At 35.8% G+C, this 23638-nt stretch overlaps 3 protein-coding genes across 3 annotated transcripts; all 3 read right to left on the reverse strand.

The window, feature by feature from the left end:
- Positions 1–6997: 6997 nt before the first annotated feature.
- Positions 6998–11165, reverse strand: LOC132175076 (probable phospholipid hydroperoxide glutathione peroxidase). Its single transcript, XM_059586891.1, is given in 7 exon segments — positions 6998–7287; positions 7376–7543; positions 8063–8169; positions 8172–8180; positions 8451–8512; positions 9669–9745; positions 10898–11165. Coding segments are annotated over 7 exon segments (705 nt in total). The 5' UTR covers positions 11147–11165; the 3' UTR covers positions 6998–7254.
- Positions 11166–14244: 3079 nt separating this feature from the next.
- Positions 14245–16150, reverse strand: LOC132176276 (xyloglucan-specific galacturonosyltransferase 1-like). The gene has a single exon (XM_059588435.1). The coding sequence runs from the start codon at positions 16048–16050 to the stop codon at positions 14326–14328; it is 1725 nt and encodes a 574-aa protein (XP_059444418.1). The 5' UTR covers positions 16051–16150; the 3' UTR covers positions 14245–14325.
- Positions 16151–16983: 833 nt separating this feature from the next.
- On the reverse strand, positions 16984–22104 carry LOC132174755 (multiple C2 domain and transmembrane region protein 7). The gene is made up of 2 exons (XM_059586420.1): positions 21928–22104; positions 16984–20293 (listed from the first exon to the last, which is right to left on the reverse strand). The coding sequence occupies exon 2, from the start codon at positions 20222–20224 to the stop codon at positions 17195–17197; it is 3030 nt and encodes a 1009-aa protein (XP_059442403.1). The 5' UTR covers positions 20225–20293; positions 21928–22104; the 3' UTR covers positions 16984–17194.
- Positions 22105–23638: the final 1534 nt, after the last annotated feature.

A 23638-nucleotide genomic window follows, 5' to 3' on the forward strand; every position in this document is an offset into this window, starting at 1 on the left:
GTCCTGTAGTAGACTCTGATACCATAAAGGAATTCGTGGGCGTAACTCATCTCATAAAACCGGTTCTAAAAGAAAGGGCTGCCCATTCCTGATAAACATATCCAAAATTTGTGGGATTATTTCTCAGCAAAAATGACTTTCTAAGCTTAAGTAAAATGGTTGATTATTGAGATATTTAAGTCTCGAAAACTCGGAGCATAACGTACAATTAGTCAATTACTGCCAATTTTCCTTCTGATATGTTCCCTCTATAGTGACCTTACTACTGATTGAAGAATTCCCCATTTGTTTATTATAGTTTTGCTTTACTCATCACTTTTAGTAGCGGGACAACCATCATCAAGATTGTAGGAGCGCGATACAACATCACACATTAGGCCGTTACTGTAATGCTCCCCACTGAACATTCGGCCAGAAAGTTGGATTTGGGTTTTTAGTTTTTTGGGGTTAAATTCAAGTGAATGTTTGGTTTTTAGGTTAAGGCATACTCAAGGCCGGGGGGTTAAAAATTGAAAAAAATCGTGGACTTAACTCATCTTATAAAACCGGTTCAATAAGATAAGGTTGCCCATTCTTTATAAACATGCCCAAGATTTTTTTCACATGCAATGTGAGATCATTCCTCAACACCTTCCCTCACGTGCAGGTCCTGTAGTAGACTCTGATACCATAAAGGAATTCGTGGGCGTAACTCATCTCATAAAACCGGTTCTAAAAGAAAGGGCTGCCCATTCCTGATAAACATATCCAAAATTTGTGGGATTATTTCTCAGCAAAAATGACTTTCTAAGCTTAAGTAAAATGGTTGATTATTGAGATATTTAAGTCTCGAAAACTCGGAGCATAACGTACAATTAGTCAATTACTGCCAATTTTCCTTCTGATATGTTCCCTCTACTAGACTTACCTATCGACAACCGCAGAAATCCACCTTGGTAATTTTGTGGCCTCCTATTTTTGATAGGCCTTAGTTTATTTCCTTTGTATTTGCAGTCTTTTTTTGGGTTGTATCATTTGGTTGTACTTGTTTACTATCTCATCTATAATAATATTAATAAAAGTGGGTATAAAATAAGCTATATCATATCAATATGTGTGTGCGAGTGGAATAGAGAGACTTTTTGATGAAGGTAGGGGATTTGTTGCAGTAGATTTTTTATGTTCGAAGAATTCAACCGAAGCTCTAATTTACCAAATTGCATTTATGTGTATCACGGGTAAAAGTTTAAGTCAATAAAAAATAATAAATTTAAACATTTAATTAATATTTTAATATTCTCTAATAAGACTGAACACGTGAAGTATTCAATTAAAATTTAAATAAACTATGAAGAATTTAATAATTTGATTAATACTAACAAAAACAATAATCATGATGTTAAGTTATGAAATCTGACACATTAATCTGATACTTGTATCTCAAAAATTTCATATTATATAAAATGGGTTGAATCTCAGACGACCTTCACCTTTAAACAAGGAAAAAGTATTAATATAAGCAAGGTACCTAGGACTTTACAAAAGAATTGATAGTGGTTTCTAATACATCATCGATCAGAAATAGATTGAAAAATACTCCTGGAACATGTATGGAATGTGGTATACTAAAGCAGTGGGCTGTTAAAAAAAAAAAAAGAAGTGGGCTATTTGTCTAAGGTGTTGCTATAGGGGTACTACAAGTCTACAACTTTTGTAATTTTCCTCATAAAATGACGTTAGCAGTCATAGTTAGTATTATGATTAAACAAAAAATATAATTTGTTAATTTAATAAATTAGATGCCGACTTATCAATTATAAATTCCTAATCATTTCATCAATTATAGACAGTTACATTTTTTTTTTTTTTTGAACAAATTATCTCTTCATTGATATAACAATCAAATGAGACAGAATGCTCCATACAATACTAAAGATATAATTTGTGATCTTCACAATTCAAACATTATCTATGACATACACAATAGCCTCTCGGGTTAGTTAAGATAATATCTATGAAAAATTATTGTCTCAATCAGTTTCAAATCTACAGCAATTCCATCGAATCACATCTCTATCTGTTACCAGGTCTTTGATTCCTTGTCTTTTTTTATCTCCGCTACTAGTGCTTTATTAATCGCAATCCCCTTCGCTACCTTTACCATAGTGACAATTCTTCTTTATGCTTGATAACTCCTCCATCATCGGCATATGGTTTACTCCTAGAAAAAGAACCATAAAAAAGCAAAAGATCGATTGGAAAGTAATTCTGTTATTCTTAAGGATTCGTGAAAACAAAGCCTAAGAAAACGTATAAAACTTCACTTCATAGATCGCTACTAAAAGCAGATCTAGAGATGATATATTCTTATTTAAAAACAACAAAAATACAATAACAAAAACCAAACACACTATCACGCGTTCCACCCGCCACTACCGGCCAGCCACGCGTCGCTAAAAGCATCCCGAAGACCATTGACACACACAACCTATAGACTGTTACATTGATTTGTAGTAAAAGATATATTACTCCAATCATTTAAACAAAAAAGCAAACAAAAAATTATGCAAAAGCAGTTGGGAAAAAACATGAAATTAATTCTAAGAGTTGAAGACCCCGTTTCCTAGATCTTTTCCTGATATTGATTACCATTTCAAAATTATTCTACATTATATTAAATCAATCACAAACTCCATTAATTATATATCTCCATAACCATTTGCGTTAGGGCTTCAAGCTCAAAGTCAAAGTAGTAAAACCGAATTTTTTTTTTTTTTTTTTTTTTTTTGTGCCATTAAGATTTTCAGTTTTGGGTTTAGAGCTTGTCTACGTTAAAGAGCTTAAAAAGTATTTTTATTGATTACAAATTTGTACCATGCAAAAAATTGGTAAAAAGCTGATCCTTTTTTTTTTCTCTCTAAAATAGCCAAATAAGTATTTTTGAGAGAAGCTTAAAAGTGAGGCTTTTTTAAAAAATATTATTTTTCACTTTTTTAATATATAAAAATATTATTTCTCGGCGCAATTTCAAACAAATTCTTAGTATTTTTAGAATATTTTTTTATTTCGCCTCTACATAAATAATTACAAAAATTGTTTGGAAGTGGAAGCCAATTTTTTTTGTTTTTTTGTTTTTTTTTAAGGTATGTGGAAGCTAGCTTATCCCAGAGAAAGTAGTGTTTCTTTTGTCGTAGAAACACAGGTGCAAATGTGCAATCATGCTTAGTAAAAGACAGGCTAAAATAATATTAAAAAAATAAAAAGTGAAGACAGCCTTTTTCCCTTAATGAGTGGGGTTGTTAGTCTAAAAGCAAAGATTGCTTGTAATCTGAAATTTTAACGCTACAATGGGGGCTGAGCTCATTGTTTTGGCACTATGCTAATTAGCATATATATATATATATATATATATATATATATATATATTAGCTTAATTAGATTTGTGTCCAAGGAAATCCAGGTTTAGGGCTTGGGGGAAATCTAGCATCTAATTAGCTACATTCACGCCTTGCTAGCCAGGCTTTGTGGCATCCCATAAACCAAAAATATGGCTATTTTGAGAATTTTAAGACTCTCCATGGTTGCAATAGTGATGAATGATCACGGATGGTAAGTGAAGTTTTTTTAAAAAAAATTAGCTACATTCACGCCTTGCTAGCCAGGCTTTGTGGCATCCCATAAACCAAAAATATGGCTATTTTGAGAATTTTAAGACTCTCCATGGTTGCAATAGTGATGAATGATCTATCACACAATAATATGTGCTACGTATTATTTTTTTTCATAAACATAATATCATTTTTTTTTCTCTCTCACAATAATATGTGCTACGTATGCATGCAAATGGACGTATAGCAGACTTCTCAACAATCTATCACACTCATGTCACATTAGCTTATATGACGCACGTATAACATAATTTTTGACGATTTATCACACCCATGTTACATTGGCTCATATGACATGTTTTAATGGACTTTCTTTTTGTTTTTCTTAAAGCAACTTACCTAAGAAGTCACTTAGAACACACATCAATTGGTGCATGTGGCATGCATAGGTGTAAAGAGTAACATTAATGAATAATGCTACTTTTCACATTCATTTTACACTGGCTGACGTAGAGTATTTAAGTAGCTTTTTATGTCAATCACTTAAAACATGCCACATTAGCCAGTGTGAAATGAATGTGAAGAGAGAAGCATTATTAAATAGTGTATGCGACTAGTGAGAACATTTAGATAAAATTTAATTTTCTTTTTATTAGTTATAGATTTAAACCTTTAAATCACTAAAATCTATGATAGAAATTTTTCTCAAACCAGTTTGGAGGAACTATCCTCCAACCCATTTAAAATAGTGACAAGTATGCATAAACATTTAAAATGCACATTAAATTTAGTCTAAATTAATAAACTGCTATTAATGACGTTAAGAAATTCATCTTCCTTTTAAATGTTTATGGATACTTGTCACTATTTTAAATGGGTTGGAGGATATTTCTTTCAAACTAGTTTGGAGGAAATTTCTATCAATTCCATTAATGAGAACATAAGATATTATTCAATCTTGCTATATATTAGTCCCACAAATTTGTAGAACTAATAATTAACAAAATTGAGTTATAAATAGAAGGCATGCACACTCTCCATATCTGAAGCACAAGCTAGCTTGCCACATAATCTCTCTAGGAGATCATCTCAACACAAATGGTGTCTTAGCTGGGTTGATTAACAGAGAGACAACATGTTTATACATATATACCATGTCGTTTTCAGAGATATCAAGAGAATCCTTCACTTTTTGCTCTATCATGAAAGTCAGATTCTAGATGAGAATTAAAGAAACTTATACAAATAGAATAATTTATTAAAGAAGTAATCCTTTGTTAGTGCAGAAATTTAAAACAGAAAATTATATGCTATTAAGGTGCATTATTGAGTTGCTTTTCTTAAGAAGTTATTTGCCCCCACAAATTCTGATGAATATTGGTATCAATGGTATGTACTTGGTTATGACAAACATTTTTTCTAGATACAATGAAGCCCATAAAAACTTTTAAAGGTTGGTTGCATTTTGCATAAAACGAAACCAATCATAACAGCACTCAGAATTTCTACTCTAGCAAGGAGAGAGAGAGAGAAATTTTAAAACTTTACAAAGATTTGAGAGAGATAGAAGAGAAAAAGAAAAAAAAAAAAGTTTCTTAGACTGGTATGTAGTGGACTATATGTTTTAATTTAGCAATTTCAATGTATGTTCAATAACATACATGTAATTTCACTATTAACAGAAAATATCTGCTAATTCTATTAGATTATAATCTTGACAGTTATAATAAATTAATAATTAACAATTATTTTATTATAACTATTAGATCATAATTGTTAGTAACAACAACTTAATCTCAACTGTTATATCAAACTTAATTTAATTTTACAGTTAACTTTACTAACGGCCAAGTAAATCCAACAGTTAGATCTACTTTAAAAGCATCATATTATCCAAAGCAAATCATTAGATAATATGATCATGAGGGATCCGGATCCCCTCATATTAGAGGGAGAATATGAGAGTGTCGTATTGTTATCCTGGCCGTTCAATCTCATCCAACGGCCTACAACATGCCATGTGTCCCACTAAAATTTAAATAATAAAAAATTAAAATAAAATGATAAAAAAACTGGGATGGCCGAGCCACCCCCATGGCCCTTGGGGGTGGTTCGGCCACCCCTAAGGGCCAAATCCTAAATTTTTTTTTGGCCCTTGGGGGTGGCTTCGGCCACCTCCAATCGGCCATTGGGGGTGGCTAAATCAAAAAAATAAATATAAATAAATAAAAAAATTGGCCCTTGGGGGTGGCCGAACCACCCCTTGGCTCAACTGGGGTGACCGGCCACCCTAACTTTTTTTTTTTTTTTTTTTTCATTATATTTTAATTTTTTATTATTTTAATTTTAATTTTCTTTTTAAAAGTTAAATAATATTTTATTATTTAAATTTTAGTGGGACACGTGGCATGCTGCAGGCTATTGGATGAGATTGGACGGCCAAGATTAACAGTATGAGGCTCTCATATTCTCCCTCTAATATGAGGGGATCTGGATCCGATCATGACCGTCTAAAAATTAATGGTCATAATTTAATCGGTCTGAGCTCTAATGCTTCGTGCTAAATGCCATGCACACGAATGCTTCTATATGGTGCTTCGCATTTTGCACCATACTTAAGCATATACAAGAATATACACCTAAGTATTGTTTGCTTTAAAGCAATAACTTAATGGGTGTTGGACACTATATATATATATATATATATATAGATATGTTGGGTTTTATTTTTGTGTTGGTAAATTCTGTGTCAAAGCATGTTTTTGGTTATATAGTGTTTGGAAAGATAAATCCAATGAGAGTAGAAATGCAGGAGGAAAACAAAGAGAAAATGTAAGAGAATGAATCAAATTCGCCCTCCAACCCCTAATATACAGACTATCATGTAACTATTATGAACAGTTGTATTGTTTCTCCTTTAACCTTTATAAAAGTTATCACCTTTCATGAAAATGATTGAAATGACAACACTTGTTATTTCAACTATTTTATTTTAGGTATGCATATATATAACATTTTCCCTGTACCATGACAAATAGCTCTAATAATGGCCATAACAGATATATATCACTCTAAGTATCTGTTTGCTATGGCGTGGAGTGCTCTCTAAGACAAAAATCAATAAAATTGTATGAAAGAAGATGACTAGTAATAGGGCTGTTTTTTTTTTTTCTTTTGAAGTTCTCAGATTGGATACAACGTGAAAATCCATCAAATTCCATTATGGTTTATCAAAAGGATAAGTCGAGACGCAATTGAAAGTTCTTGAAATCGCTTATAAAAAAATCTAGGTTCACCTGATAACGAACCAATGTAAGACAACTTAACACCTATAAGTTCCTTTATAATCTATCCACGCTATAGACTACTTATCTTTCTAATAATATAAGACGGGGTGTTACAGTATACTATGAATAAAAAGTCAGTTTTATTTGAACAAGTTATGGCTCCATTAATACAAAAGAAGTGTAGCTTTAGTACATATCCAGGAGTCAGGAGAAAAACACATTAGGAAAGATTAATACAAAAGAAGTGTAGCTTTAGTACATATCCAGGAGTCAGGAGAAAAACACATTAGGAAAGATCCACATGATGATATGCTTACTCATTGTAAGAGACAGAGTAGCATTTATTTGACTAAAAGCTGAAGAGAAGCAGTTTGAAGCACTCAAGCAGTCCCCAGTACCTTCTTTACGTCCTTCTGCAAAGTATAGAATGGGGGAATTAGTTAATCAGATGAGGCATTTGGTAGAAAGGGAAATGAATGTAGCGGCAGGGATGGGTTTTACCTCAATGCTGAGAGGGGAAGTTGTGGGGGCATATCGTTCAATAACCTTTCCCTCTTTATCAACCAGGAACTTCGAAAAATTCCACTTGATATTATCTCCAAATAGGCCACCTTTGCTTGATTTCAAGTACTTGTACAAAGGGGCAGCATCATTACCATTCACATCCACCTTACAGTGCAAAACATGAAGTTTCATTAGGCATTATCTCCAACTCAGATGAAAAATTACAAAAAAAAAAGGAAAAACTACACTTTAGCCCCAAACTACCACTCCTTCAGCATTTACGCCTTCAAATTTTAAAACGGGACATCAAATCCTCCCATGCTATCACCACGTGTCAAATCAAACACTTCCATTTGGGAGTTAATTCTCCATTTCTCATCCATCTTTTTTTCAAATCAACCGTTGGATATGTAGAACCCACAAATCCAATGGTTGATTTGAACAATATATATATATATATATATATATATATATATAGCAGGTCCCTTTGCATTTTTACCATTAACGTTAAATGGGTGTATAAGTTGTAACAAAAGAATTACAAGAGACTATCACTTTAATGCAGGTTCATTTAGCTCTTGTTTTATTCTTCTCAAGAGTTCATAGATAACCAGAGTCTCTAAAGCTATCTTTAAGTTTTGAGAATCCTCAAGAATATAAGTAGGAAAACACTGAATTTTATACCTTATCAAATATAGGAAACTCAGCCTTAAAGCGAGTGCAAGCAAACTCTAAAATCTGCTCATTGTTCCTTGGCTCCTGAGCTCCAAACTGATTGCATGGGAATGCAGAATCTCCAATCCTGAACCAAGGCAGAAGCAGGATAAGTTCTCAAGCATCCAAAAGGATGAGGGGAAGAAGAAAACCACAGCTAGATATGCCGAACACGATTCCAGAGAAGTTCATTAGACATAAGAAGGTATTTCCCATGTGCTTGTCTACTATTAGCACGGGTGTAATATGATGCCACTAAAAGAAAATTTCAAATAAATAATTCAATAAATGACCAAAACAAATCAAAACAAAGGAGCATAAGAATGAAAAGAATAAAGAAAAGGTAATGAAAGCTGACCTTGATCTTTGTACTTCCCATACAATTCACTCAGCTCAGTGTAGTTAGAATTAGTCAAGCCACTGCGTCAAAAGCTGAACGTTAAAACTATAGATAAAGCATTCCAGATAAACAGAAAGAGGGGGTAGCAGAGAGAGCCACTATCTTAAAACCACCATCCTAGCTTGAGCAACAAAGATCAAGCTCCTCTTTGGTCAATGGTTCTGGCCTAAGAACAGTTTTGCTCAATCCTATTGGATGTTTCTAAGGGAACATATATACAGCATATATATACCATTTCGACAAAAGCTTTCGTACTATGACGAAGTTGAGGAGCATAAGTTATATTAGGGCTGATTTTATTCAAATCAAAATATTGGGTTTGTTTGATATATATATATAAAATAAAAAATATAAAAAAAAATTAGACGGTACTTGATACAAATTTTGAATAAAACTAACATTTGAAAACCAGTTTGTAAGGGGAGAGTACCTAAGAGCTTATATACTTAAATTTAAAATTTTACTTGAGCCATATGGGACACTTAGAATTGTAACATACCATCACGCTCTGCAACGAACGTCCACAACAACCCATTCTATTTCATACGTTGCCTCTTTGTGAATCGAACCCGTGACATGGTGCTTTTTTTTTATACCAAATTATACAAACATTGAGTAGAACTCATCCTTAAAAACCGGCTTACAAGGAAAATATGCCTAAAATTAATATACACATGATTAAGATTGTATTGAAGCCATGTGGGGCACTTAAGATCGTAACATACCATCCCACTTCTAAATCTAACGTTTATGGTAGCCCACTCTATCCAATAGGTTGCCTCCTCCGTGACTCAAACACGTGACATGAAATCTAATTTCGATACCAAACAATACAAACTTTAGGTAGAACTCACTCTTGAAACTGGCTTAGAAAGAGAAAGTGCCTAAGAGCTTATATACATATGGTTAAGATTGTACTTATGCCATATAAGATACTTAGAATCGTAAATGTGGTTTTTGTTTTTGATTGAAAAAGTGTTATGACGTGACATAAAGATAAAAATAGTTTTGAGTGTTTTGTGTTTGAAATTGTTTGATAATGCTTTTGTTTTTTTACTAAAAAAGCAAACCCAAAGGACGTTATCAAACGAACCCCATCTCATCCAATGTTTAGTCTCCACATTGAATCAAAAGACCTAAAAAAGGAAAAGATAAGAGAGAGAAGCTATAGCATACCATTGTGATGCAACATTGACGATCAAGAGGGCCTTCCCCTTGTACTGGCTGAGATCAACATCTTTTCCCCCAGCATCCTGCAAGCACGAAAGAAACAAACTGATCTCAAGGACTCTAATTCAAGGACAAACAAACTTGAGTGCTCCTTCGGACACTAAGACTCCTAAACTTTCTTTCAGTTATGCAGAAAGAGATGTATATTTTGGTTACAAGTTTGCTATGACACATAGTTGTGAAATTTAAGGATAACTATAACAATTATCAAGCAAAGGATTTGGAAGGAAATGATATGGAGATGCGATGTGAGTAATCCTAAGGTTGTATGGGTTGAAGTTGTGTATTGGGTTGTGGAGAATCTTAAAGGGAAGTCTCTTCGGGTTCTATTATGTAAGCAGGTGTTTGGTGCAGTGGTTTATCATCTCTGGAAGCAGAAGAATGCCATAAGACATGGTAACAACGTGAGATCCGAAGAGCAGATCCACCATCAAATTGATTGAGAAGTGCCTACCCGTATTATATAGGCTATGGTAAGTTTAGAGCTAATCCGGAATCATGCAGCAAATGGGGTCTGCAGGATTGTTTATGTTCCTGAGTTTGTGGCTCCGGGTCTGCAGTTTTAATTTTCTGTGTGGTTGTTTGTTTGGGTTATTCAATTTGTTTGTCATTGCTTTTTGTTTTTACGTAAGTGTTTGATGGAGTTAGGTGGTTCAGTTTTGGTTCTGCTTTGTGTTTGGCTTCTGCAATGTATTCTGCAGATAGCTTATTTTGTGGTTGCAGCCTGCAAGTGTTGTTGCTGTAGGCAACTGTGTTCCAGTTATCTTCTGGAGCGTTTGTTCTCTTTCGTGAGTTTGGTATAAAGGCAGCTTATTCATCTAAAATAAAAATAATCAAGCAAACACAAACTAAACAAGGAATTGCTAATTAAAATAAAACCCTTTAGTTAAAATTATTCATTTTATTTCATCCTTTTTCTCATCCAAACACAAGGCTACTTTGGCAGTAAAGCATTAACTGAATTCCATTATCAATACCAATTTCCCATCATTCAAGCATCCTATTCTACTCAACACAAGCATAGAATCGAACCCATTTCTTACCAAGCAAAATATCACAGAACCATCACCCAGATGAAATTCTTCAAAAAGAACACCCAAAGAAACAAGAAAAGTATCTCCAAAGTTTTCTAAGAAAAAAAAAAACACATATATCCACCAAGGATTAAAACTAACCTTAACGGTGAAGTCGTGGACAGATGCGCTCTGGGATTGGCTTGCCATTGCACGAATCGAATGCAAACTACAGAACAGAGGCCTCGAGAACCCTGTATCAGTTGGGGGAGAGAAGCAAGAAATGGGCAAAACCTGCCAAAAACGCAACTGGGTTTGCTTGGAATTGTTCGAGATTTGCCTTGCAAAGAGAGAGGACGCAGATATGGGTCCCAAGATTTGATTTTTACGGACGAGAAAGCGAGTATACATATATCCTTTCCTTGACGAGGGACCGAGTCATCTTCGTGGGTTATATAAGAATCATAAGAGATGTGTATCCCATCGCTTACGCGTGGAGAGATGTGGACTTGTACACGTTTGAAGCTTGAAACAGAGGATCATTAACAGGTGTTGGCTTCTGAGTCAAAGCTAAATTTATGATCATTTTCATTGCATCAGAGAAGACGTCATGGTGTATGAATTGGGCGGTGAATTTTGGAAAAGGATCCTCTCCATTTCAAAATCCCTTCATTTCCTCTATTTAGTGTATTTTGAAGGGTAGTGTTGTCCAAAAGTTTTAATGATGGTAGTACAATAAATGCAATACCCTTCAAAATGCACTAAATGAAAGAAATGGAGAAATTTTGAAATGGAGAGGATCCTATTCCGTGAATTTTACAACTTTGGCGGCTGACACTGGTGTGTGGTGAATTTTACAACTTTGGCGGCTGACACTGGTGTGAACCGTGAAGATGCGGGCACCGGGTTACAGCTTCGTGGTCCTACGAATCTACGATTCCTATGTTGACGACATAGAGTTTGAGACGGGGCGGAGTGGTAGTTTTGGAAGCCACAATTCTGTGGTTTAAAAATGGACATGCATAAAAAGAAGAAAAATGCTGCACCCCTTCGTACTTTTACACTTTTAACTTCTTCTTTTTTTTTTTTTTTTTTTGGATAATTAACACTTTTTTCTATGAACTACTAATATTTGACCTTATTAAAGTGTCATTTTATGACAAAAAACCCAATTTAGTTAGTCAAAGGGATTAAAATTGACGGTCAACGAGCATGTGCAAGTCATGTGCCATTTAAAAAAAAATTTCTTTCACTTTTGTCCTCACTTCAGACCGAGAAAATGACGCTTATACCCTCCTAAACCCTAATCCAACACATGAAAACAATTTAAAATGAGGGCAAAAGTGAAAGAAAAAAATTTAAAATGACACATGGCTTGAACATAACCGTTGACCGTCAATTTTAACCTATTTGACTGACAGAAGGGAGCTTTTGTCATAAGATGGTAATTTGATGGGATCAAATGTCATAGTTGGTAGTTCATGGAGGAAAAGTGTCCAGGCGATATAGTTCATGAGAGCAAAAAGTAATTATCCCAATTTTTTTTTTTTCTTCTAGTGTATCAATAAAAATTATAATTAATTATTAAAAAAATATTTGAATTTAATGATATTACGCAAAAAAATTATGTACTTACAATAACATGATCCTCTCCATTAGTTATATTGAAAAGGTATTTTTGTTTTTTTACCTTTTGAGAGGACAAAAATATCCCTTGAATATAACTAACCGGATATCAGAGGATCCTAATGTAAGAAGGAGAGAGATGTATAAAGGGAAATTAATATATATAGATATTGGCTTTTATTGAGTCTTATAGCAAATTTGCTAAAAATACTGTAGTATTTGGCAAGAAGTTGAATTAATTTGCACAGCCGGATGTAGGAAGAATTTTGGTGATTTTTAGCAAAAGAGCTAGCCAAAGTAACTAACATGTTAATTTGCAGAGGCAAATGGAAATGCTCGTGTATGAAAAGTCAAGAAGAATTTGTACTTCTGTTGAAATGGAGGCCACATAAAACATCTTTACCCTAGTACCACATGTAGTTATAGAAGAGTTTGAGTTGCTGTTTTGTAGAATTTCACACCAAGAAGTTTCAAGTAATAGATGGCGGTCTCTAAGAGGTAGCTTAATCAGCTGAAATTATTACCTTATGATGTAGATGTCACTAGTTCGAATCTTTCTTTCACTCTTTTTGTGTGGACATGCAAAAAAAGAAGTATAAAAAGTCGATTAAAAGTCCCACAACTGCATGATGCATCTGTCTTGGGTGTTAAGTTGGACCAGAGACACTAAAGATGCGGTCTTGTCTTGAGTACCTATATGAAGACCTTGCTTCAGACACAATCGGATAAGAAAGAGTAATTCGGCAAGTTTTGGAGGCAAAGACCTACGCCAAGCATTGGCAACCCATAACTTCAAAATCTTCAATATTAAAAGCTAGAGTGATGATACACAACACGTCAGGCATGCATGAACAGTCATGCATGCCCGGTTAATTTTTTTTTTTAATTAAAATATTAAAATGTTATATTTTATTATTTTAAAATATTAAATCAATCGGGCGTGCATGACTGTTCATGCACGCCCGGCGTGATGTTTATCATCACTCTAAAAGTCAACGCCAATACTTAACCAATTAGACAAGTTGGCCATGAGAATAAAAGGCTATGGTTGGTAAAATATATTACCAATGGACCCCACTCAAACAACTCACTATATAAAAAAATAACTAAACAATATCATACCACTCTAAGAGTTTGTTTGGGATTGCGTTTGAGAAATAAAGCTTATAAGTCAAAAATCGCTTTTTGACAAAATCTTAATTTTTAAGCTTTTGCCAAAAGTGGATTTTTTTTTTTTTTTTTTTAACCATTTTTAGGTTTTTTGGACCAATAAAAGCACTTTTAATTTTTTTACCAAACGAGTATTTTTTTTCTTCAAACTGACTTTTTGAGTATTAAAAGCAATTTTAAGCCTCTCAAATGCAATCCCAAACGGGCCATAAACCTACCATGTGGCAAACATCGAGGACCATATTTAGAAGCCTATTAAAAAGGGGCATGCATTCCCAAAGATGCATCCCCAAAGGGGCACACATCCTCTCCCACTCTCTTTCTATTCCGTTTTCTCTCAAAAATATCATATTTACTTAATTAATTGATAAACTAGCAATTTTTAACGACATTTTTTTTTTTTCTTTCTTTCTTTTTATTTTGCAGATGACCCATTGCTGATCCATTCGTACAAAACTATGCTTCAACATTAAACATTCATGACATGTCCATTACATTATAATATAGAGGAAGACCCCAATTTCTTGGTTTTCAAGTTTGACTAAGTTTATTAAAACAAAAAATACTCATCAAAATATAAAAACAATTTTCACCTATCAATTTGATTTTAATTGTTTAGTGACTGTTGTCAAACAATATTAAAAAACTTTTGCACAAAGTCAAGTTAAGATTTTGTAATGAAAGAAATATTCAATATGAAATTGTCCCCTGACTATGCTTTGCATAATTGCATTTATAATGGGAAGAAATCAAAAAAACAAATAAAGAACAAAACTAACCCCTTTTGGTACAATTCATTCCATTCTGCTTACCCTCTCAAGAAGACTATTCATAGCAATGGAAAATGCATCTTGAAACTTCTCAAGCTGTGAGTTTGAATCCCCATATAATAAACCAGGAAGTAATTCATATACTATAAAGCTCCTCATATCCTCCCTCTCCCTGGGAGAAATCTTCATCAGCCGCTCTACTGCATTTACCTTCCTTTGCCTAACCTCTTCTTGGTTTATGAACACAGAATATTTACCATGATCTGCAGACAAATGCCATGGATACTGGTAGTAAGCTGTGAAAGGACAGAAAACTACTGGAATGCAACCAGAAACTAAAGAATCAAACACTGATTTTCTTGTTGGGCTATCCCCTGGAGGCTGAAAGCAGAAATCAGACTCCATGAAGAGCTCGATGACTGACTCAGGTTGATCACACCCTCCTGAGCTGCAATTCAAGAAATGGCATACTCCATTGTTGGCGGAGTTGCACTGGTCGATTAATATCGACCTCATGTTGTCCGGTTGATCGGGCCGCGGTGCCCCGGCAAAGCTCACAAGATTTTGACGATTTGAATTGATTATTTTCAATTGCCATGAGATAATGTCATCATCTGAATGAGGATGGAAGAAGGTCGGGTGCGGAATTCCAATGTCGTTTACATGCCATGGCTGGCGTTCGATCAAGAGCTTTATAGGGTTCTGCATTTGATCAAGCTCTAAAAATCTAGTCCCCCATGGAGAACCATCATTTCTCCTAAAATCCCATGAAATCTTCCCCAACACAAAGACATGATCCTTACCAGAATTCCGAGCCCACGGCGGCTGTGTTTCCAGCCACTCTATGAGTTCTGATGACAAGGTATCCTTGACATCATTGGAAACATTCTTGAAATGCCATCTTAGTATATCTAGACCACCATAAAAAGGGACATAAAAGAGCTTGGCTTCATTCTCACTATAAACCCTGCATGGATGCTTCAAGACCCTCGAATGAAATATTGGCTCCAGAGAGTACTGATGAGTCTGATACCATCCGCCCCCAAGCTTTGGTATTGGCTGCCCCAATGCCTCATTATCGAAATACTTGCAGAAATCCACCCATGGCACCATATCATGGCACTGACCCACCAAGTCCTTATTGAACTTCGATGGCAGATCATAAACATATATTCCCCGCCCATCACACACTGGCTGATTCTTAACCGACCTCCACGATCGATGCAGCTGCAACTGTTCCTCGACGACCTTCCTAGCATATGCAGTCCCCTCATCCTCAGCTTGGTCTACTTCTTTTCTAATAACAGGATTACGATCACCCTGATGAGTAATGTCCACAACCTTCACAGCATCTGTAGCCTTCTTTTTACCGTCTTTATCAACTCTGTTTTGATCAGTAATAGGATTCGGGTTATCCCGAACATCATTGACAATCTCTTTGACACCAAAGTTGATGCTAGAAACGTCAGTACTGTTGAATACAGGAATTGGGATGTTAACGTTGGCCTGAGTACCTGCAGAGAGGCAATAGAGGTTGTTGAGCTTCCGGGACGAGACGCAAACATGAACGATATTCCCAGATATAATGGTGGTGGAGGAAGACCAAAGGAAGATGAGGACTAGGAGGAGGATAGCAGCAGGGATTCGATAAAGAAAGTTGATCAAAATAGAATACCATAAGCAACATTGTCTTGCTGCTTCTACTTTTTTGGATGGCTTTGATCTCTTTCTGGAAACAGACACCGCCATCTTTGGCAGGAGCTGGCAATGTTTCTTCCTGGATTTGCTTCTGGTTTTCTAGTGGGAGGTGGTTGCGTTGTCCCCCTGAAGGAGTTTGAACATGTAAGCACGTATTATGTCTGGCTGCTGGCATGCGCACGTCAACAAACACTGTGTGCACGTCCAGGAAAAATTTCTGTTTGAAGGTCGTGTCCCAGCATAGAAATATATAATGTATAGCTTGACTTTGGAGTTGGTTGACATGCGGTACATGGAACCTCTCTTATCTCCATGAGAAAGAATCCAAAATATTAATAGAAATCTGGCTGAAAATGGATGTCCAAAAAGAAAGCTTCTTTTTCTGGCCTACCGACTATCAGCCTACCAATTAAACTAAAACACCAAGCACCATGCTAATTTCTCATTTATTTTATTTTATATTTTTGGGTCAAAATATAAGACCTAGATTATTTAATGCAGAATTTAGAAGGGTTTTTTTTGTTTAGTGGTTTCAAAGCATTCTGTTTGAAAAAATAGTGATTTTAAAACGCAATAATGCATTTGGTAAAATCACAATTCAACCTGTAAAAACATACATTTTTTAACGACACTCCCTTCGGTGTAATTTGAAAAGGTGAATTTTTTCCCATTTTCAAACTGCTATTTTTTCTTTTCAAATGGGACAGTCTTCACAATTTAAACATGTAATTATCCAATAACATGTATATAAGAGCAAAGCAAACCAGTAAATCCGATGGTTGAGCAAATTGAACAGATTAACCCATAAAGGCATAAACAGACCACATTTCTGTTTCACTTATTGATTCGGATTTTATCATATTGGAAAAAATATTAACATTTTTGCATGCTTAACGTACACAATGGGACCAACTATAATGGCTGCTCAAGATTCTTTTTCATGAATTTGCAGTTAATAAAAATGAAGGATATGATCAGTACAAGTAAAAACAAAAAACGGATTATTGTCATCTTCGTTAATCTTTATTCTACTTTGTAGCCAGATTGGAAAGGTACAAATTATTCACTGGGTGAAGCAGTGAAACTGGACAACAACAACAACAAACGCAATGCAGAACAACACTAATGATCTGCAACATGGGTGAAGCAGTTACATTATTATAAACCCAGGCCAGAAAACATACCAATCGCCAATTTACAGCATGCTATCAGTTCTAGCAGGCAATCGACGGAAGAAGTTGATAGGCACCGAAGGTGACCTATGGCGAAATCTCGGATGCCTCATCAGGTAGAACCCTGCCAAAGCAGCCAAAGCCTGGAATGGTGTGACATACAACACTAGTGCAGCTACAAGGCAGAATGTTACATAGATGGCTGTGGCACGGGGATCTCGCCAACTTAACAGATTCAGAATTCGCTCCCCTTGGGTTGCCACATCGCCAACCACGGTCTGAATTTTACCAGCCACACTCCTCAATCGATCATACCTCATTCTCACCAGCTCCGGGTTCCGGCTTGTAGGGAATGTGTCAAATTCCTCATCTAGCTCATCAGGGTGCACTGCCTCAGCATAAGAGAGCTTTGTGTTCATGTGGGGAGGATACCTCGGCCGGTACCGGAAGTTCCACACCCCTATTAGAAACATATAGAGGAAAGCTGTGGGTAAAATCAGTTCTTGGAAACAAACAAGCATAAGAAAGAGTAGATGAACAAGCACTGTTGTGATAGGATTCCTCCACATGCAGATATCCCCAAACCAGTTCCCAACAGCAAATAATCCTGAGAAAACCGACATTAGCCGAAAGAAATTTGCCTTGCTTCTCCGCATGCTCCATAGGTGTGAGTCCGCATCAGACATGTATTCCACCACTTCCTTCCTAAGCGGAGGTTCTGCTCGGCCTAACCTTGCTGCCACAATGTTGACAGATTGATGGCGTAGCATGTCAAGCTGCATTATGCTAAAAGGCCTTATATAGTGCATTTTCGGCAGTAGGGGTCGTGAATATTGGCAAAGCATGTTCACAAATGAGGTGCATGAAAACCGTATTGCCAAATGCAATTCCCCCATCTTCTTAACACCGTTAGGGTGAAGAACCAGCAACGGATAAGAGTGTGTATAAATACGACCTGCTTCAAGTGTCGAGATACGTACGCGAACTTTCCCAATCTTCAGGTCCTTGTTACCATTTGACCCCTTTTCACCAAGTTGGCTGTTGTCAAATACACCTATAGTGAGAACTGTAGCTGGATCAAACACCTCCCAAGTGTACTGCTCATTGTATTTTGGACAAAGGTTGTCAACAATCGTGCGTGTCCTGACCCATTTGTGACCATACTTTGCTACACAATATGTATCTGATGTGCCCCTTCCATCCCGAGTTTTCATGGGGTGAAGCCCTACAGCATTCAATATTCCAAGTTCTAAAACTCCTATTGGTGGCTTCCAGAGCTGCTTTGCTGTAGGACGGAGATCACTGCTGTAATGAGTGGACTCATCGAGAACATGGTATCCTCCGTCTAGACAGACTCGAAGATGGATCCGGCTTGAGAACTTTTCTTTTTTCAACTGATCTACATCCACAGCAACAGGCTTTTCCAGGTTGAACCAACGGGAATGGATCATGCGATCATCAGCACGCCTGTCTACAGAGCTCAACGGTATGATGACCCTTCCAATGATTTCATCTTTGCCAGGACCTACCCGATCCTCAACTGATAGGACCAGATGATCCTCAAAGGGTTCAGCAGCTATAAACAAAAGATCCTCATTCCAAAGAGAACTCAGAGTCCGAGCCTGAACAGTTTTGGTTTTCAAGACCTGGTTACCTATCTGTGCCTTAGCATACACATCTGGGAAACGATTCCTCTCTGTTGGGACCAAGTCTTGTGCCTCAATGATATTAACACGCACATACCACAACCGTGGCGCATGATAGACTTTTGAACGTAGCACGGCAGAGGAAGCCGGTGTGCTATCAATGGGTGTAGCTGCATCAGAATGCCATGCATCAGAAAAAGCCTCATCTGCTTGGGTGCCTATCCAGACTGCAAGCATCAGCTCACCCTTAATCTTCTCTCCCTTCTTATCCTCAAGCCGGCGCCACTCTGGAGCCAAAGGGCTATCTGGTGGTACTCGTAATGGAACCTCATTGATGTCAAACCTTACAATGCCTACAAAGTCATCTTTGACTAGATCCTTGTCCTTAACTACAACTTCCATTACAGATGCTTGCATCCGATCCTTCGAAAAGGCAAAGACCTGATTCCACACTGGATTTTGCTGCTTTTCAAAGTGTTTTGTAATCCCTCTATAGTTTCCAATTCTCACTTCAACAAATGGATCAAGACTCCCTGTAACATCCATAGCAGGAAGATCACGAGCCTTAACAACCCTTACATAGAGAAAATGCATCTTTTCAACAAGATCATAAGTACTTGCAGTCTTGTCTCCGTGGATGACACGACCCCCAACAACTCTTCCACCACCAAGAAAAGGGCTTGTCTCTTTCAGTGCATACTCAACAGGTTGTGATGATGATGCAGAGTACATGCGGACTAGCTTTGAAGGCTGCGGTTCTGTTTTCATTTCCTTGGCCATATACTTGGTTGAATGAAGGGAAACTTCAGGAGCAGAAGATTGATGATGACTTTGGTTGTGATTTGGGTTAGGGAGATGATGGAAGGTGTGTCTTGTCTCAGCTTTGTTGTTAGAGTGAGTGTTTACGGTTGCACTTGGAACTGTTTGGGCATGTGCATGAGTTAAGCTTGGATCCTTATTTTGCAATGATTCGACAGCAGACATTGGAATAGAGGACTTTATGGATTGGTCGTCAGTAACATAAACTTTTAAGCCGAGCTCTCCTCTTACATGTGAGAAGATGCCACGCTTTTCCAAAGGGTAGTGCAAGACAACAGCATCAGAGTAGGGAACGAAAGAAGTTCCAGTGAGGCTAATCTTCCCAAGGAAGGACCTGGTGTTGGTAGCTTTTACATTATTGTACACATAAGCCTCAAGAGTGAGATGGTGGAGGTTGGAAGGATCAGAAATGTTGAAGTAAAAACTCTCATTCCAAACAGGGTTGAGATCCTTCTCTTTGATGGTGCTACGGAACTTTTGACCATCGAAGTAGAGCTCCACAAATGCACTAGATGAACCTAGCCCATCTTTAGGCAAGAGATTGTGGGCACTTACTATGTCCACCCCTAACTTAAGGTTGTTCATCATGATGAATATGCAGGTGGAATTTGTTGGAGAAAATGAACTAGTGGAGAGATGGAAGATAGCTACCGGTACCTGCAAAGAAGAGAATATCAATACTTGTTAGTAGTAAACTACAATAAAGAAGTGAAAATTCATTTGAATAATTAAGAGAAGGAAGGTGCCTATGAAATAAAACATCTAAATATAAAAGTAATAGAAGCAACATACACATGAAATAAAACATCCTCCTGTAGAAACAGTAGATGTATCTCAAATTGAATAATTCAAAAACAGTGAAAGAAAGAAAAGCTCATGCAGTGACTTTTGGGAAAGGAACAGAGAACTTCATAATTGCAGTAGGCAGGGGATACTTGGTTTATTCCAACCAAAGACATGGACAGCCTTTCTAAAAAGGACCTTCGAAAGGTCCTGAAATACAAGTGAACCTCAAGAATCTATCATGCAATGGAAAAGTTCTCAGAAAGTTCATTAATGGAGATAGCCGTGCCCCAGAAATCATATTTTAGTAAATTAAATGCAGTGCCATTGAAGTTCACAGATAGTTCAGACACCAAAACTAAGCACATTTCACATTCGCTAGGAAAAAACCAAGCTTCCAATATTGACACATCAAATCATGAAAAAATAATAATTCCTAGTTCAAAGATCTGCTCTTTAATTACATAGAAAATAAAATCTGCAAGTGTAGAAAGTAGACAAATCAGTGATGGTGCACCTTTGAATATTCATACCATGCAGAGAGTGATTTATCAGCATCTTTTCCAAATGCCTTCCAAAAAAAAAAAAAAAAGCAATACAGAAAGATCTAGAAACCCAATCATTTTGTTTTCCCTTTTTGCACACACATTGTCTACTGAAATTTTTGGTTAAAAAAAGCCAGCGATAATTTTTTTTTTTTAAGAAAAAAAAAAGAAGCACCAACAATAACTCTTGTCTCAATAGGGATAAAAGGAAACACTGTTATAAACGCAAACCAGCCATAAACTATAGCTTTTCACCTTCAAGGAACGGAATGGGAGGAAAATGAATGAAACACTACAGAGAATCAGACGATCTTTTTTATCTTCTATCTTCTTCTAACATTTTTTTATTTGAGATAATTTTTTACACAAAAAATTTGTAAAAAAATTATCTAGGAAATGAAGCCAGTCTACTCCCTTGAGATGACACTAAAAACTGAAGACCATTGAACTAAACAATTTTAATACATATATTAGACTGAGAAACAAACAAATAAGACTTTTTTTCCAATCATTTTTATAATAAACATGTGCAACTTACCGTCGTAGAAGGATCTTAGAAATATAAAAACTTATTATATTTTGTAAAGCCACCCTTCAAAACTAAAGATCCTTAAAGCTCACAACTTCACACACGAGAGATTCACTGAAGACGAAATTCAATTACACGAGGAAACAAGATTCACAGTAACTAAAACACAAAAAGAAACAAATCCAAAAGCATCGTTTGGTTCCCGAGAAAATGTATAAAACTGAACAAAAAAAAATAAAGCGTAAACTTTCTCCATCACAGATCCCTCCACAGTTTACAACAAAAAAGGAAATACTTGGAGACATACACAAAAAAAAAAAAAAAAACAAAACAAAAAAGATTACGATACGAAAAGTGTTCCAGGGAAAATGAGGGTTTGAAAAGTTGGGGACAAAAGAAAGAAGCAGAAGTTAAGCTTTCTGGAGACAATTTACCTCCTTTTTAGCTGAAAGGGTGAAGAACTTTCGCCATTTTCAAGAGCTCGAAAAGATCTATCAGCTCTGAACTGCATTCACCACACAACTGAAGCACCAAACTCTGAGAGAGAGAGAGACAGAGAGAGAGAGAGAGAGCTACGAATACAGAGTGCTGTCTCCGGAGCTGAAGGCAAAGCAAAGGTCTTTTTCAAAGTACTCCCACACCCGTTTTCCCGGTTTGTTTTTTAACTCTTTTCAAGAGAAATGATTCAGTGGGGCCGGTCTCAGGTTGATCGAGTCTGATCCATACGAAGGGTCCCATGAAGGCCCTGATCTTTTGACCTCGTCCGTTGATCTACAATCCGCTGTGGTCCAGTTTGTACTTTGGCGTGTCGCAGTAGTTTTTGTTTGTTAACTTTTTCACGTCCAAAAAAAAAAAAAACAAACAAACAAACAAAACAAAACAAAACAAAAATGTATCAATTTTTTATTCAATTAAAAAAAAAACTAAAAAATTCACTTTAAAACAATTTGTTTTTTTTTTTTTACTTTTCTATAAAAAAATTTGAAACTTTTATCTATTTTATATTATATTAATCACTTCCAAACAAAAAATTACTTGCCAAATTCATTACCAAATGAAACCTTTGTCTTTTATTTTCCTTAAGACGGGGGACTAGAAGTCCCCACAATACATGAATTTACAAGCGTTTTCTCAAGATGAATTGAATCATAATTTTACCCTAATCTCACCATAACAACACCTTACTCGTCGAGGCACAAAAAATTCAGACGCACTCACAATATGGGAATTCTCATACACTCCCTCAAAATGGAGAAAATTATAACTTGATCTCAACCTCACAAAACATATGACGGGAAAAAGTTGATTAGTAAGAACTAATGATAAGAACGAAAAAGTACTACACATACTTTTAAGTGTTTATTTTTTAATATGTCAATAAAAGACACAATCCCGTAAAATAATAAATTAAAATATATTTAATATTTAATAATAATTTTTACTTCACATCATAACAAACATTCAAACATTTGAATTCATATCCTCCCCAAACCAAATCATATGTGAGACAGTGTGGAGTAAGGCCCTTGCTAGTTGTCACGGAGTCAACCCATCATATAATTGTCACTTTAATATTTGTTATATGGAAAATGCTAGGTGTTCTTCTAGTGTTCTCCCAACTGTGATGTAAGTTATGTAACTTTTAAACTTACCGTTGAATTTGAGATGACTTTTAATCTATTGGTGATTTTAAAAACCACATCACAGTTGAGAGAACACTAAAAGAACACCAAGCATTTCCCATATTATATTTCTTAATATCTAAAAATAATACATATGAATATAATAAAATTTGAGCAGTTTAATTTGAAAACAATGGCTAAGATTTGAGAAAAAAAAAAAAAAATCTATATTGTAGAATATAATAGAAGTTTTTTAGAGGATTATCATCTATCTAATAATGATTAATATAAATATAAACACCAAACTGATTAATCTTAAAAGGGGTAGATTAATGATGTAGTAATTAAACGAGTAATGTGTAATATTTTTACAAAAAACTTTTTGTTAATTGCGTAAGGCGTAGGTTCTCAAGAGGTAGTTCAATCGGTTAGGACCACGCCTAATGAAGCGATGGTCACTAGTTCGAATCCTCCTCTCACCTCTTGTGTGGACATGTCAAAAAAAAAAATTGCATAAGGTGTA

The sequence above is a fragment of the Corylus avellana genome, chromosome ca3, assembly GCF_901000735.1.
Source record: "Corylus avellana chromosome ca3, CavTom2PMs-1.0".
NCBI classification, from domain to species: domain Eukaryota; kingdom Viridiplantae; phylum Streptophyta; class Magnoliopsida; order Fagales; family Betulaceae; genus Corylus; species Corylus avellana.